Here is a 16,729-nt window from a genome sequence, read left to right as displayed (position 1 = left end):
ACCCTGTGCTGCTGCCTTTGTATCAGAAGCATCAGTGCAGGGCAGCAGGCAGCTGGTCTGTACAGGGAGCTGGTTTTAAAACCGTCTCTCCTTGTGAACCAGTGCCCCCTCCACCTTGTGCTGCTGCCTCTGATACAGAGGCAGTGCAAAATGGCAGGGCGCTCCCCGAGAGTGCACTGGCTGCCAGCTCTGCCTTTGGGGACTATTGAATAGTCATGTAACTGCTGAGATTTTATGTGGTTACACGACTATTCAATTACCTGATATCTAACATCCCTACTGTGGATGCTGTCCATTGTGATTCTGAGTTGCGGGCATACCCTGAGTGTTAGGCAGAGATGTGAGTCTAGAGTGGAAATAAATTTGAGTCAGTAGTACAGGAATTGGATTTTTTTTCTTTTCTCTTTAATGTGAAGGGGTGGTATTTGAATTCCACTTCATAAAGGAGAGAGAAAAGCAAATACTTAATGAAATACTGTTCTTGCTGCAAATTCAAATAAGTTTGAGAGTGGCCACCACTGCATTCCTGCAGTATTGTTCATAGCTTCATTTATTCCTGAATAGAAAATGGGCTGCTGAGTGTTCACATCCAGGCTATGCATTTATCCTTGATCCATAGAGACATAGCTTGTTCTTGCTGTCTTGGAAATTGGATTTTGTATGTTATACCAGAGATTTTTTTAAAGCTGGTCTAAATTTGTGGTTCTTCATTATGTTCATTCTGTGGACCATGTTGTAAGAAATATCCTTTCATGGACCATGACCACTCCTAACTCCACTCCCTTTTTGCTTGGGGTTCAGAATGTTAAATTCTGCAGACTGCTGGGCAAGAGTCTGTCAGTCATTGGTGCTTCAAGGACTATAACCCTGATACAAGTAGGCATATAAAATCTCGTTTAATTGGTTAACTTGTTAACGTTAAGTTTAACTGTTTAACTGATTAAACGGGGAGAGGGGCATATAGGGGTGGGGCAGTCCAGCCTGTCTGTACTGGACTGGAGCAGCTCCAACACTGCAGATGGGAGCTGCTCCACCTGGGTTGGAGCGCCCCCCCCCCCCCTTTTCACTCCCCCGGAACTCATGATGGGGCCCACAGGGCTGGAGCAGCCCTCTGCCTGCTGCCCCCTCCGACTAATCGGTTAGCCATTCATATTCCTAATCTCAACTGTTTTAGAATCTGAGCTCCAAAGTAAGTGTCACTTAGCTCTGTTTACTCTCAGTTGTAGAAGGGATTAGTAGTTTTTACTTGGAAATAATTTGAAAATGTAAAAAATAAATCTGTTCGAAACTTTACAGGAGATAGATTAATGAGTGTCAAATGTTACATAATACTCGACATGTACATGGCTGTTAATCTAGCCTTCCAAAGGGATTTGCAGATAATGAATCATTAGGCTTTTTTGACCATTTGAAGAGAGCTGTGCTGCTTATCTGCCCCCAATGTTGCTTTTTGTTTTTGAGTCGGACCATCTCGTGACAATTCATGTTAACATTTGGAAAATACCAGGTTGACAGCTCTGTGTTCAGCTCCTACCTTGCTAATTGTTTTCTTGGATTATTTGGATGGTGTAGAAAGCTTTTTCCAAATCCTCTTTATTACTGAAGTTATTGTTGCCAGCAGGAATAAGATTAAAGGTGTGCTTAAATCCGTAGAGTTGTGTCTAATTTGTGTGTGTCATTTCAGTGGTATTTTAACAGAACTCTTTCCCCTCCCTGCTCCACTAGAACTGTGCTTGAGTTTGGTCTGAGAAGCCAAGCTATTGGAAGAAATTTCATTTTGTTCCCTAATTATTATGCTGGCACTTGGGAGATAATTTTTCCCTTCATGCACTGCCAATTAATATGCAAATGAGCTGATAAATATTTATACCATGATTTAAATTATGCAGGAAACGCTTTCAGTGTACTCTGCAAATGAATTGTTCATGGACTTCAAAGTGCTGGCTGCTGTGCTAACGAGGGGAGATTTGCATAAGGCCCTAATCAGGCGCATACTGATTAAGCTTCATTATGGAAACTGCCAGCTGCAATCTTTGTTTCTATTTTATTACAAAAAGGGGAACTTTTCACGCTTCAGTCGCCTTGACAATGTCAGACACAGCTAGTAGGAGAGACTAAAACTCCACAGAGCAACTGAAGTTTCCCTGTTCAGTTGAAGATTGCTATGGTGTAACTGAAGTTGCATTTCTCCCCCTCACCCTCATTCCCTTTCTTGTTCTTTTTAGAGCAGTAGCATAAATTTGTTAGAAATAGTCTTCCCCCTCTTTATTTTTTCCTTGGACTGTCTGAACCTGTAGGAGATTTCACAGCAATGTTGGACTGCAGTGACTACGTTCTAGGTGGGTACCAGCTCTGCTCTTTCTTATAAGCGTTTAATATGGAAATAGAGGGTGTGAGATTGACTATGCATGTAAGCTTAATCACATATGCAGAGGCTGCAGAAGGATTTTAAAGCCGAAGCTCACCAGTGAATCAGCAGCAAGTGCCTGCCTGCTATTCCCTTTTTTTCCTGGTACTGGAAAATTGCAGTTCTCGGCATTTGAAAAAATAGATTTCCTCTTGGGTTTGGGTGATGTTTAATACAGAACTTTTTGTTTTGGGGATTTTATTCAGAGAAGCATTTGACTTCTGACAGACATTACGACTTAGGATTTAAATTATAGATCCACATTCTCATTCATTTTGTTTTTAATTTTTTTAAAAAACAAAACAATTCCAATTTCAAACCACACTTACTTATATCAACTCTTCCTATAGTTTATACAGTGTGTGTGTGTGTGTGTGTGTTTCTATATAATAACAAGGTTTCTTCTTGTGTAATGGAAAATAGGGTGATCACAGTTGCCATTGATACTGATTCAAGCTGTGGTTAAGGTTACTGGGATAATGTATTTCCATTACCAGCCTGTCAGTCAGGGCTTGTATTTTTTCCTTTTTCTATATTTTAGAAGTAATTTGTAATGATTGCTTATTGGTTTTTCAATAGGTAATTCTTTATTTTCAGAGCTCTGAATTCCAACATTTAGCCTAATTGTATTTCCCTCTTGGTTCTGTAATAAAAGGTATAACTGGACCATCATTAGTGAGATGTTTTTAAGCAGACATCTGAACATAAATATTTGCAGATATGCAGCAGTTAGATATGAGTCTCTGACTCAAATTTGCAAATGACCCATTTGGTGTTTTGCTAGCAACGAGGAGTCCGGTCCCTGTGTTTGGAAGGGAATGATTTATGTTGGTTCTGATGAATGAAGTATTGGGGCAGTTTGCATTGAATGGGTGTGAGGGGAAACAGTGTATGAAATTCTATATTAAGATGATTTTAAAAGTACACATTGCTTCATTTACAATTGAGTTATCACTCCAGTCTTGATCATCCTCTGCTTTTTAGGGTTTTTTCTGAATACCTTTTGAAGTATCAGAGGGTCAGTGCAATCCTGGCACGGTAGTGCCTTGTGTTGAAATCAAAATCTTCTGTCAGAGTAACAAGAATGAATGTGTAAGGTCCTGTAAGTTTGATTTCAGTCATGCACCTGCTGCTTTCGATCCTTCTAGCTTGAGGTTTGTTTTAGGTGATATTGACAGAAATTTACAGCCCAGGGCCTCTATTTAAAACTCAAGAAAGATCTAAAGGGGGAAAAGATGTCGGAGTGAAAGAAGGTGTTTTGGGGGTAAGGGTAATTGCAAAAGAAAAACCATTGACTATCTAGAAAACAAATAAATTAGATTTTACTTATAAATGATAAATTATAGTACTGTGCTTCAGATGTTTGTGATGCTATTTAAAATGGAAACACTATTTTGCACAGAAAGGGTCAAGAACTCTATAAACACAGAACATCACTTGTCACACACACCACACTCTCACCGAGGTTTTGTTCAAGTTGGAGAAGTAGTAATAAAGGTTCATCTTTCCTTGAGTTTAAAGCAATGCTGGCAGGAAGTTTCTACAGTGGGTCCGTCTCTTTATTTGCAGCCATGTTGGGGGTTGAATAGAAGATAGAACACTGCAAATGTATTGTTTCCAGAGATTAATCTTAATAGTAAAATACTCTTAGTCCAAGTACCTTTTACTGCCTGCCTAAATTCCCCTTATATAAAACCTCTTTTTGAAGCATTGATTTACTTATGCTGTCTGGCAAAACTGTTCTTGTTGCCCTGTGGAGTAGTATCTGCAGCTGCATCAACGACCAACTACTAATCAGGTGTTGTGGAGCAAAATATTTTCAAAGATTTGCTGCATGAGCCTTTTGTAAAAAGAGGGAGAATGTCCACTATATTCTGTGGTGTTCTTTACCAAATTTATTTTCTTCAATGACTGTAAAAATAATAATTTATCATACAGTTCTATTAGAAGCCCCTATCAGGATCAGGGCCCCACTGCTTTTAGTCTCAGTAATGAATTCATTTTGCGGGGAGGGGGGCAAAGTGCTGTTACCTTCATGCGGGGGAGGGGAGGATGGGGAGGCTCAGTCTTTTTCAGTGTATGTATCACACAGCTTAACAAGAGCGATGTTTTTATGGTCTCTGCCCCTTTCACTTGTGATCATGCTGGCCATCTTCTTTCTCAATCATGAACTCAACACATCCCCTATATTCAGGGCTTGAAAAACACCTATCAGCTCCAAGCTGTCACCAGACTGAAATACACTGGTATCCCAAGTCTTCTTACTTAGTCATTGACAGGTCATGCATTCATCATTACTTGGATTGAGTCTCCACTATCTTGCTGGCTAAAATTAGAACCTGCAATTAATACCATTTGCCACTTCTGATGCTTTCCCTCAACCAATTTAGTGCTGGGTAGTCTCCCATCCAAGTTAATGCATGTGTGCTGTTCTTGCACATAGACCCACCTGCAATGGGTGGGCGGGATGGGGAGGGGGATCATACAAGCAGCTCTTTGCTATAGTGCAGTGAACCAGAGGTTTCCCTTTTCCCGAAACTGACACTAGTTCTCCTTCGAGAGTTACAGCTTTGATGAGCCAGGTCACAGCCAATTTGAAGACCAGTGGCAGTAGACCCTCTGCTGGCGACCTAGCAGATCAATGTTTTACTGGGATGGCAGTCTTACTGACAGTATTTCTCCAAGTTGATGGCTGTATGGGGGAGAAAGGGCTTGAAGGACCTTTCCAATCACATCCTTTTTACTAGGATAGTTGACTAATAGCCTTTTGCTGGAGTGTTCTCTTTTCCTTATACCCGTTATGTCACAAGCAGGACTAACATATTCCAGGTTCAAGGAGATGGGGATGGTACAAAGTATACTCACATCAGGGCTTCCTATTCCGGACAGTGGCCAATGGACCCTCCTGGCCACTTTAAGGCAGCATCACCTTTCACACCATTCAGTGACATTGACTCTGGGTGTGTCAGCCAGTTCAGGCAGACAGTATATTTTACAGTTGGCTCACGTTGGAAAGTTTTAATCTCCACCATAAAGGCTAGATATTTTTCTCGGCAATACCAAAAAATGAAATTTTGTACAATCTGATGCCTCTCGCTTGGGAATTGTTCCTACTTGTTATAGGTGACTAGATTTTTCAAGCCATACCTAGGTGAATTATATCAATTATTTACATTGAAAAGTTGCATCAGGAAAGTTATTGATGCATTTTAAACTGAACTAATGACTTTAGACTTTGAAAAACAAACTCCCCTCCTCCCCCGCTTACTCACTTTTTGCTTTTCACTTAATCTCTTCCTTTCTATTTCTTCCCCTTCAGTTCTGCATATGCTGCTTTGTTTCATGGTCTGCTTGTTTTCCTTTATTCCCACACAAGGTTTCCTGAGGCTTGGTCTTCTTCCCCAGCTCTGATCATTCTTTATCTTGCTCCTGTTTGGATACCTCTCCTTTTGCAGGTTGGCATTTTCAGTACCAGTGGTGGCTGTGATTTGTAGGTTGGCTCCAGTTTGCTCTATTTATACTTTTAGAGACAGCAAGGCTGGCTTCTTTTAATTGTTTCCAGCTGCTTTTACACTAGGCAAGTTGACCCTGGTCACCTGTAGAAACAACTGGAACAGAGGAGAGTAGCTAGTGGCAGTGGTTAACTCACTGGAAACTATTGATCAATGAATCATAGTTTTTGAATCTCTGCTTTATGAAAACCGATTACAAGAGCAACCATATTAAACACCCATCAAAAGAACAATTTGAGCAAATTGAGGATGGAAGATGTTTGAGGACTTGCCTGGTTTTTTTCTCTGTACAAATTTTTCTACTTAACCACTTGACATAGTCTGTCTTGTGCTTATGATAACGTGGGATGCTGCAATTTCCAGCAAGAAATAAGAAAACTGTTGGAGTTGATACTGCTTTGAGAGCAGCTATATTAGGTACTTGAAACTGTATTCTCTCCCTGCCACTTGGGAACGCTATCTGCATTGACCATGTTTAGGCTTTGGTTATTTTTATTAATAAATATAAATTTCACCATACACACAAACTAATGAAAAAATATTTCCATCGATAATAATTACAATTTACAGATAGGCAAGGTAAGAAAAAAGTTGCTTGAGAACTTAATGAAGCTTGATTTAAGGATATTTCCTTTTTTATTTTGACATGTGATGTTGACAGTATCGTTTAAAGTATTCAGAATACTCTAAATTTTAAAATACTAAAAATTAAAATATTCTAAAATATTAAATGTTATAATATCAATCATTTTTAATATTTATATTAGAATACATAAATAAGAATAAAATTAGAGTAAAATCTAGAAATTATAAAATCTAGAATAAAATAATCTAGAATCTATATAATAAATAATCTAGAATAAAAATAATCTAGAATCTAAAATCTAGCATAAAATCTAGAATTATAAAATTAGAATAAGAATTAATTAGAATAAAAATAAACTAATATTTAATAAACGTTACATATTCTAAAGTATTACAAATTAAAAATTAAATTAATCTAAATATTAAATATAAAAATATTCTAAATATATTCTTAATATATTCTTAATATATTCTAAATATCTACTGTCATCGGATAATTGACTGATCCCTTCTGAAAGCCCCCATAATATCCTGCAACTGTGAAAATGTAAGTTATCTGTCACTTACACAAAAATTAAATTCTCTCCATCTTATTTATATTAAACTGACAAACTAGAAAATTAGGAGAACACTTTCAGATTGATCCACAGTGGAGATTGGAAAGAGATCATAAATAATTTGGCACTGATGACATTCCTATCCAGTAAAAATGCAGGACTAGATAAATATTTCTCCTTGTAATGAATTTTTTTATCAAAACCAAAATCTAGATCTAGCATAAATCAATATTTTTGAATCTATAAATGGCTGCTTTTTCTCCCTACTTTTTGCTTCTATAATTGTTTCACTATATTGGTCACCCTTGCCTTGTCAGTTCCTTCCTATTATTTTGTCAACTTTTTCTTGTTTTGTGTACGTGGCTGGTGAAGTTTATCCTTAAAAACCATGGCCTAATTGGAACTCTCACCATTGCACACTTGGGTTTTGCCTCAGCTCAGGCCTACATATCTACGATCCCACCTTTGGTCATCATCATTGTATGTGAGAGAGAGATTATTCAGGACAGCATCAGGATTTTTCACTTTATTATTTTATATCTCTTTACCTCTTTTTAATGCAGACTCAAGAATGAACAATCCGTCAGAAACCAGTAAACCACCAATGGAGAGTGGGGATGGGAATACAGGTAAGAAATTACCATTAAGTGCTCAGAGTTGGCATTCTGGGAGAATTGAATGGCTTTTAAAGGGACAATGTCCTATTTACATATAAACACGGGCTGTTTTCTGTACATTTTTGTAATGTTTTTTAGTCTGAGGGGTAGGTTTGCCAAGTATCCAGTATTGGCCCGGTATTTGCGACCTCTGTCCAGTTTAAAAAAAAAAAAATTCTGTTTTTCTTCCATGGAAGGGCACTTGGGACATTCCACATCTGTGCGGGGGCAATGGGAGAGGTGAGCACGGGGATTTAAAGATGCAGTGCCTCTTTCTTTTTTGCTGTTTTTGCTCAGCCAACCCCCCTCCCCCCCTCCCCAACCATGTTCAGTATTTTTTCTTTTTTTTTTTTTAAGTATCTGGCAACCGTGCTCAGGGGATGTTAGACTGCAGTGCGACACCTATGGCTCACCTGTGCCAGTTGACTCAGGCTCATAGGGCTCAGGAGCTGTTTGACACTGGTGTCAATGTTAGAGCACAGCTAGCTCAAGCCCAAACATCTATGCCACAGTTAAACAGCCCCTCAGCCTGTGACCTGTGAGCCTGAGCAAGCTGGCATAGGCCAGCCATAGATGTCTCACTGCAGTGTAGAAATATCCTTAGAGATCCCTGGTTGCTATTTAATATATTAAACTACAGTGTATTTAGCTGTTCATTTATGCAGAATTTGCCTTTTCTCACACACTATTTTTTCCATTCTTTTTCTCATCTCTGTAGAGAGGTAGGATTGCTGGTGGGAATTGAGGTAGACTTCTACACCTTTCAGATTCTTCTTTGTTTTTCCTAATACCACAATCTTAACACACTTTTACATAAGAGCTCCCTAAAGAGCTGCTTGTAGATGATGGAAGGAAAAGAGTTCATTATGTGTTGTTTTTTAAAATGTAAATGGTATTTAAACCATACTGTTTTTATCTGTAGCTAGATTTTAAAAAATACTATTTTATACTGCTAGTTCCTTTCTATATACCATTTAATATACTGATTCTCTCTGGTAACAGAATAGAAATGAAAACTTTGAATGAAAAAGTGAAGAGAATGAAATAACTCAGAATCAGCATCTCTCTGTATATAAGTCCAGGATATTACTTAAGGGAAATTTTAATTTTAAGCAATAATTTCTCATTGCTTTTAAAGAAGTCTGGGTGCATTGTAATGGGATAAACAATTTTTTCCCTTCACTTTCCTCAATAACAAGAGTATTCATCCTTTATTTCAACTCTAGGAGCTGCTATGAACTTGGCAATTTACAACATTTTATGCTGGTAATTCTCTCATGTTCTTTGTACAGGACTTTAACAACAATACTACTAAGGACAATTGAGCTTTGCCTGTATTAATTCAAGATTGATGGATATTTTCCTGCCAGATTGGGGTGGGGAAGCTTTTTTGTGTTGGGAGCCACTGACCCACAGAAAAATAATTTGGGCCACATACAAGTGAGAAGTGAGGGGGCAGGGAATAATCCCACAACTCTCATTTACCTAGCCTCCAAGTGAGAAGAAGAAAACATAATCCTCACAGACAATCTTTCCCATCCATGTGCGGAATACATTTTTAGGTGCATAGGCAGGGCTCGACAAACTGCAGCGAGAGCTACTTGCCAGCCCCGCACCGCGCATGCGCCAGACCTTCACTGTGCATGCGTGCAGTGCCGGTGAATGGGGCACATGGAGTGACCGGCTGAAATCTACTCGCCACAGGCGAGTAGAAACAGCGGTTTGTTGAGCCCTGTGCACAGGCATATGTGAATGTGCACCACCAGTAGAAACAAAACCTAGCTGCGGGAGTTCTGTTGATCAGGTGGGTGGCATTTGAATCTCTCCTGAGTGGCTGCATAAGCACACAGCTTACAGAGAACGCTGCTCACAGACATAGCTCCCAACTGAGAAGCAAGACAAGAGAGACATTCCCCTCAGTTCCCTTCAACTCCAGCCCCACTATGGGAGGGGGAAGAGGTGCAAGGCTCAGGGCTTATTCCCAGGGCTGGATTAACTCTTCTGGGGGTCTGGAACTAGTAGATTTTGTGGAGCGCATCCTAAGGCTTTGGGGTGGGGCTAAAAATGAGGTGTTCAGTGTGTTGGTTGCTAGAGAGTGGGTTGAGGATGAGGGAGTGGGGTGAGGGTGCAGCAGCAGGCTGGGGGTAGGGGTGTAGGAATGGTAGGAAGGAGGGTGCTGGAGTGGGCTGGGGGAAGGGTGCAGGAGAGGGTGCAGGAGTGGGCTGTGGGGAGATTCAGGGGCTGGGCAGGAAGAGGGATGCAGGAGCAGGGTTTGGGTTCTGGGAGGGCAGAGCATGGGGGCACCTATCCGATGCAGCTCTCAGTGAGGACACAAGTGTCTCAGTGCAACTCTTCATGCTTCTAGAGTTGCCAGGTGTCCAGCTTTGAACCAGACAGTCCAGTATTTGAGCTTTCTGTTCGGGAAACAAATTGAGAAAATATAAATGTCCTGTATTTTCTGTGGGTTTTTTTTTGTTTTGTTTTTTTTTTCCTTGCCAGGGGGTGAAAATACCGGACACCTGGCAACCCTACGACACACTTGGCAACTGGGCCCAGCCCCTGGCCCCCGATACCTCCCGCCCTCCTGCTTACCTGGTTTCTCAGGGAAGCTGCATTCTGGCTTGATCAAGAATACAAAATGGCCACCGGCAAAAAGCCTAAAGATTAAGGGGAAGCAAATGCCTTCCCTGGGTCTTAGTGCTCAGCTTCTCCCCTGTTCCTATCCTTATTCTGATTCTGCTCACACTGAAAGGGCCATGCTGTTTTAATGCTGTTTTATTTTTTAATTTTTTTTTCAAACAATGGTGTCCTGTCGTCCCCCCCCCCCCCCATAATTTTTTCCCTGGTGTTTTTTTTTGGAGGGGGGGGGGGATTTGGTATTTTTGGTTAAGCCATCTGGCAACCCCACTTGTGGCTCCCCTCCCCTCCATAGGAGCACGAGTCATGGCGTTCTGTCTTTGGCTGGAGCGCCAGTGCCTGTTCGCACAGCTGAGGAGGCGGGTGTCTGAGCCCGAAGCCTCAGTGTCAGATCAAGACAAGCGGTTGGCCGGATCAAGGAAGGTTCCCCTCCCCTGCAATAGGTGGAGCCAAATGTTTTCAGCTAATTCACATGTCTGTTCCCTGCTATGCCTTTTCAGTTTGTAATTTCTACAATAGTAGGAATGGCAAAGAGTGAGTTTTAAGAGTTTTGTTTTTCTGTACATAAAAATAATCCATTATGAATTTAAAAGCATACATTTTAAAGTGTGTGGTTTAGAAGTTCTGATCCCATTCAGATCCTGTCAAGTGGCTGTACTTTGAAACTGTGTAGGTTTTCTCAGGAGGACAATGATTTTAACTCTCCCTTTCTTCTCCAGAAGCACTGAAGCTGGAAATGCGTGAAAATCCTCAGGAAAATTTGATATATTTTATTTTAGTCACGGGAACAGAACATAGAAGGAGCAGATAAGATATGCTGGAGGCGATGCTCTATCTGGGAGCAATGTTCCCTCTAATTTTTTTCCATCCATGTGCAGAATAAATTTATGTGCACAAATGCATGTGCAAATGTGCACACCAATAGAATCACTAGCTGGGGGCACTCTGCTAATCAGCTGGGCAGCATTTGAATTTTTCCTGAGTGGCCGCACAAGCACACAGCTTCCAGGAAACATTGTCTGGCAGTATATTCAATATATCTTTATGCTTTAAAAATGATTAGGACACTTTGACTAAAATATGCAGCTAAAGAGGATGACATAGTTCGTACGTAGGCTGTTCTTTCTTTTTCCAGAACACCATAACTCTGCTGTAGAACAGGCAAAGGCAAATAGATGATCAGCTCTGGAGGGGTTCAATTCTATGATAACCTGTTGGTTTATGGATGTCTTTACCACAACATAGGACTATAGTTTCTGTGCCTTCCTCATTTGTGTGTCCTAATGATGGGAATGACTGTATGGAACTTTTAGATTCTGTAGTGGCATATGGTGGATCCTTTTAAAAGTATAATCTCTAGTAAATTAAAATGGTCTCTGAGCTATTTATTTTACACTCAGGCAAAATGACAGAGCTCAGAATTTTTGGGGGCACTCTTTTAGATATAATTGTTTTTATTCTCACAAACAAGTCAAGATAGTAATTAGTAATATTTATGAACCATTTCCTCTAGGGCTCAAATATCTCATAGGCAGCACCAGTCAGACGTTAATCTCAGATAATTTTATTTTTATCACTTTCAGGGCTAAAAGAAGTTACAAACTCTGCTGGTTTCTCAGTGATGCTTGGAACTCACATGAGTTTCTCATGTATCTACTGCCAGCACATCTTTTAACCACAATGAATCATTGCTGTTTTTCTCTCTTTGAATCATTTGTGTATCAAAAGTCTATGAGCTGGTAGAATTTCATGACAGAAATAGCTGAGATGTATGGAATTTACATGATGCCATATCTTTGCAAGTTCTATGAAACTAATAGCTAAGGTTCATGCAAGTTAAAGAAGTATTGTAGTTAGAAATTAGACAGATTGCATTTTATGATGCTTTGGAACTTCAGAAAGGTGTTCTCTACTGAGACTTACAATCAGAATGCCTAAAATAGATTGCATCTTTTGGGTATCTCGTGCGTGTTATTGTTGGTTACATGCCCAAATGGGGCTCTGATGTTTAATAGGTACCTCATATAAGTTTCTCACAAGTTTCTCACAAAAGGAGCTAGTTGCTGCTGAAGTTAAGGAACTTGTGATCATCACATGTCCTCAGAGTGAGACTTCTCTCTGTCTTAAACAAAACTCTTCAAAGTTCTTTCAAAATCCTGCTTCTTGACCCCATTCTTGGACAGGAAGGCCAACTGGATGTTCCAAGAGACACTGAAGGGTAGAGAGAATAGCTCTGGATATCTCTAGAGACATCTGGACATCTCTCCTCCCCGCTATCCAGTCACCTAATGGTAAATTGGGATCCTATTTTTTTTGTCCTATAAAAAGTGAGGATGGCATAAAATTTACTTGGGGTTTTCAGAACAATATATTATTTTAACGAATGCCCTTAATTTCCCATCTGCCCGTTTGAAATAAAAATTCTTCAAGTGACTTCTTGTGTGTGTGCTTGCCATGTGCGTCAATGCAAGAAGTTTTTCCTTCAGCAGTACCTGTAGGGGATCCACTCTGTCAACCCTGGGAATGGCAACATCATGTCGTGGTACAAGAGTTGCTGCTTGCTCCCCCATTTTCAGTTCCTTCTTACTGCCAATGCTAGTGCAGTGGAACTGCTGTGCTTCAGACAGTTTTTGATCTTGCTTCAAATGCAGTCTATGCTGTGTATATAGTTTTCTCAGTAGTTTCTTAGTATTAGCTAATTTTTAGTTTGTTAGTAGTGTCCCGGATGGGACTTAGCCTAGGGCATGCCCTTGTCCTCAGGCTTCAAACTGTGTCTGGAGTGCAAGCATCCCATGCCTGTTAGTGACCCGCCTAAGGTGTTTAGACAAAGGGCACGTTAGTGATTAGCATGGTCCCCAATGTCCCATAAGAGCAAGAGAAAGTAGGGAGGAAAGCCAGGACCAGTGGTGGCTGTTCAACACCAACTTTGGTGCCCCCAGCATCTCGTGGACAACTGGATGATGCAGCGGCAACAGTCCCTCTGCAGTAAGGATGTTAAAGACTAGTCAACTATCTGATAAGCATTTGTTTATCCAATAGTAATGTTGACTAGTCAATTCCCCCTAAACGAGTCAGTTTTAAAGAGGCAGCAAAGGAAGGAGGGGGTGTGCGGTACTGCCACTTTGAAACCCCGAGGCGGCAGTTGCACAGCTGATTTTGGGATCAGTTGTGCAGCAGGCTAACTCTTTAAAACGCTACCTCTGCAGAGATTCAAAAGGGCAGCCCTGGAACCCGGGGTCAGCTGGGGGTTCCCAGCTGATCTTGGGCTCCCTGCATCATTTCCCCAGAACCCAGGATCAGCTGGGAACTCCTGAGCTGATCCCGGGCTCCCCGCGGCATTTCTCTAGGACCTGCGATCAGCTGGGGAGTCCCTGGCTACCCCTCCCCTCCCCCCTGTCATGTGGAGGCGGCAGTTTCAGAGGGGCAGCAGCTTCCCCTTTGAAACTGTCAACTCTGCGCGATTCAGAGGGGAGGCAGGGGAGCCCATAGCATGGAGTCTGGGATCAGCAGGGGAGTGTGAGTCCCCCGCTGTCCCTGGGCTCTATGGCTTTGAAATGCAGAAGAGTCCCTGCTGGGGACTTTTGTGCATTTCAAAGCAGGCACCCACGTGCAGCCCGGAGTCAGCAGGACTGGGAATCCTCATGCAGCCTGGAGTCAGTGGGAGTTCCACATTCCTCCTTTGAAATGTTCAAGGGCCCCAAAGGGGGCTCTCGAACATTTCAAAGAAGGAATGCGAAAGTGCCTATCGACTAGTCGATTAATCGCATTTTAACATCCTTGCTGTGCAGCAGGCAGTCAGGGTGAGTGGAAGGTCAACCACCTTTAGACTCCTCTACCTCATCGCCAAATGAGTGAAAGTGGCTTCTTCTCCGGACGTGCCTCTGGATCCCACAAGAGGCCCACTAGGACCTCCTGAGATGGGTGGCTAATAGCTTGGTCCTCCAAGCCAAGAAGGTGTAGAAGACCTCAGATTCACTGCTGGAAATCCCGGGACAAGTGGGCCCCATTAGGGTGGCGACCATCTCATGTAGGGGTAAGGCCAAGATTGCCAATACTCTGTGGCAAATCCTTTCCTCCATCCTGCCTATAGCCAAGAGATCAGTACGGAAATATTTCATCTTAGCAGGGAACAACAATTACTTGTATACCTACCCGCCACCCAACTATCTTGTGGTGGAGTCAGTCAACCATAGGGAGTGCCAGGCCAGACAGTACTCACCCTCCTCCAAGAATAAAGACTCTAAACGCCTAGACTTGTTTGGCAAGAAACTTTGTCAGCCAGCTTTCAGTTGAAGGTGGCAAATCACCATGTGTTGTTCGCCTGATACAAGGTCAACACCTGGCAGATGTTGACCAAGTTTGAGTCCCCCTTGTCAGATGGGCCTCAAAGTGAGTTTAAAGCTCTGGTGAAAGAGAGGTCTTTAGTGGTCCTGGTTGCGCTGCAGGTGGCATCAGATGCGGTGGACTTGGCAGCTCATTCCATGGCATTTGCCATCTCCATGTGATAAGCAGCATAGCTCCTCTCAGGCCAGTTTCTGGAGGAGCAGAACTTCATCCAGGACTTCCCCTTTGATATGAGCACCCTGTTTGCAAAACAGAAGGATGCTAAGTTGCATGGAGTTAAGGAGTCCTATACAGTGCTGAAAACTCTGGGCTTATACATCCTGGGGACTGAGAGAAGGAAATTTAAAACCCAAACCTCTCAACCGAAGGGCCATTATCCATGTCAGGATTTGGCTCACTCCCACCTGAAGTTCTCCAAAAGAAAGTCGGGCCGTCATCCTCAGTCTGGCCAGCAGTTGGCAAGCCAGACTAAACTGCAGGATAAGTGCTCCTTTTGAGGGTGCACCCAAAGATGGTATACCAGATTCGGAAGATCCTGCTCATCTGTTTTCCTTGAGACTCTGCCCTTTCCTCCCAACATGGAGGGACATTACATCAGACTATTGGGTCTTAGCCACTATCCATTATGGCTACATCCTCTTACTACCCTCCATACCACCTTCCTATGACCTATATTGGACTTGTGCGGCCTAAACAAGTTTCTGGTCCGCCTCAAGCTCCGTATGGTCTCTCTGGACTGCTATGCCACCCTCGATCTCAAGGATATGTACTTTCACATTGTGATCTTTGAAGGCCAAAAACACTTCCTGATGCTTGTAGTGGGAAAGAACCACTACAGATTGGACCTCCAAAAACTGGGACTCCCTTTTCCGGCCAGACCATGGATATTCCTGAACCAGGGAATCCTGGCTGGGAGACCCAGTGGCAAGAGGCCCAGTGGCTCAGAGCCCATCAGTGTTGGGGCTTGGAGCAGGACTGGAGCCCTGGTAGCACAGCCAGGACCGCCACAGCCTAGTAGAGGGGCCAGGGATTCAGTAGCCCAGGTAATGGGGTCGGGGCCACAGGTGCGGCAGCGGTGGCAGCTCCTGTAGTGGGGCCGGGAACACTGCAGTCGCAGAATTGAAGGTAGGGCTGGGGACATGGTTAAACTCTTTAACAGTTAAAATACACATTGTCAATATTATGTGTAAAAACGTACAAAGTAAGTATTCTTAAATCAAACTGTAGTAAGTTCTCAAGAAGCATTTTTCATATTTTACCTAACTTATTTTTTTTCCATCAATGGAAATATTTTTATCAGTGTAAACCTCTGTCAGGTGAAGCCATTTTCAATATCTAGGGATTCCGCTCCATCCATCCCACACAGAAATGGCTCACACCTCCACCCAGAAACCTGGGAAATTCATACAATCCCTTGGGCGCCTCTGAGAGGCAATGCTTCCCCACTTGCAAGCACAGAATCTGAGTGTAGAAAAGAGACTTTTAATAAATGGAATTGAAGTAATTTGGCATTAATTTGGAAAAACATCACAAACAGAGTTCATAAACAAAACCCATGAATAAATGTTCCACTCCAAGTAGGTTGGGTAATGTCCTTTCCATTTTAGGTTCTTAAGTCCAGCAATCTGCATGCCCCTTTCACGTGCCCAGCCTTTCTCTGTGCCCAAATCACATGCGCTGGCCTTGGTCAGAGCAGACCAAGAGTTTAGAGGTGCATCCACAGAGTTCACCTGCTCTCCTGAGTGGGGGGAGGTAAAGAAGCCTCTTACTCTGCTGTTCACTTGCCATCCACCTGCTTGCTGCTCTCTGCCACTGCCCTGCTCGCTATTTGTCTGACCTCTCTGCCATCTCCTTGCTGGATGCTGATGCCTTTCACCACCACCCTGCTGGCCAATTGTCATGCAACCACTGCTCTTCTGGTTGCTCATCATAACTCTCCGCTGCCATCCTGCTGGCTCTCAGTCACCAACTGTTGCCATCCACTTCTTGGCTGTTACTTCTATCCATCAGTCTTAAAGTGATTTCAGCTCC

At 42.3% G+C, this 16,729-nt stretch overlaps 1 protein-coding gene across 4 annotated transcripts in view; it reads left to right on the top strand.

Annotated features, from left to right (window-relative positions):
- Positions 1–16,729, top strand: part of POU2F1 (POU class 2 homeobox 1) — a 200,370-nt gene that overhangs the window by 95,178 nt on the left and 88,463 nt on the right. For 3 of the 4 annotated variants that reach the window (XM_089773288.1, XM_089773295.1, XM_075909143.2), the window contains exon 2: positions 7,625–7,690. In XM_089773288.1, coding sequence (XP_089629414.1) covers positions 7,625–7,690 — 66 coding nt within the window. Of the gene's footprint in view, positions 1–1,202; positions 2,340–7,624; positions 7,691–16,729 lie in introns of those variants that run through there. The other variant, XM_006124220.5, reaches the window with a different exon arrangement.

This window comes from Pelodiscus sinensis, chromosome 1, assembly GCF_052426305.1.
Source record: "Pelodiscus sinensis isolate ZL-2025 chromosome 1, ASM5242630v1, whole genome shotgun sequence".
NCBI lineage: Eukaryota > Metazoa > Chordata > Testudines > Trionychidae > Pelodiscus > Pelodiscus sinensis.
Note: the sequence above shows the minus strand (reverse complement) of the source record. Positions and strands in the feature narration are given on the sequence as shown.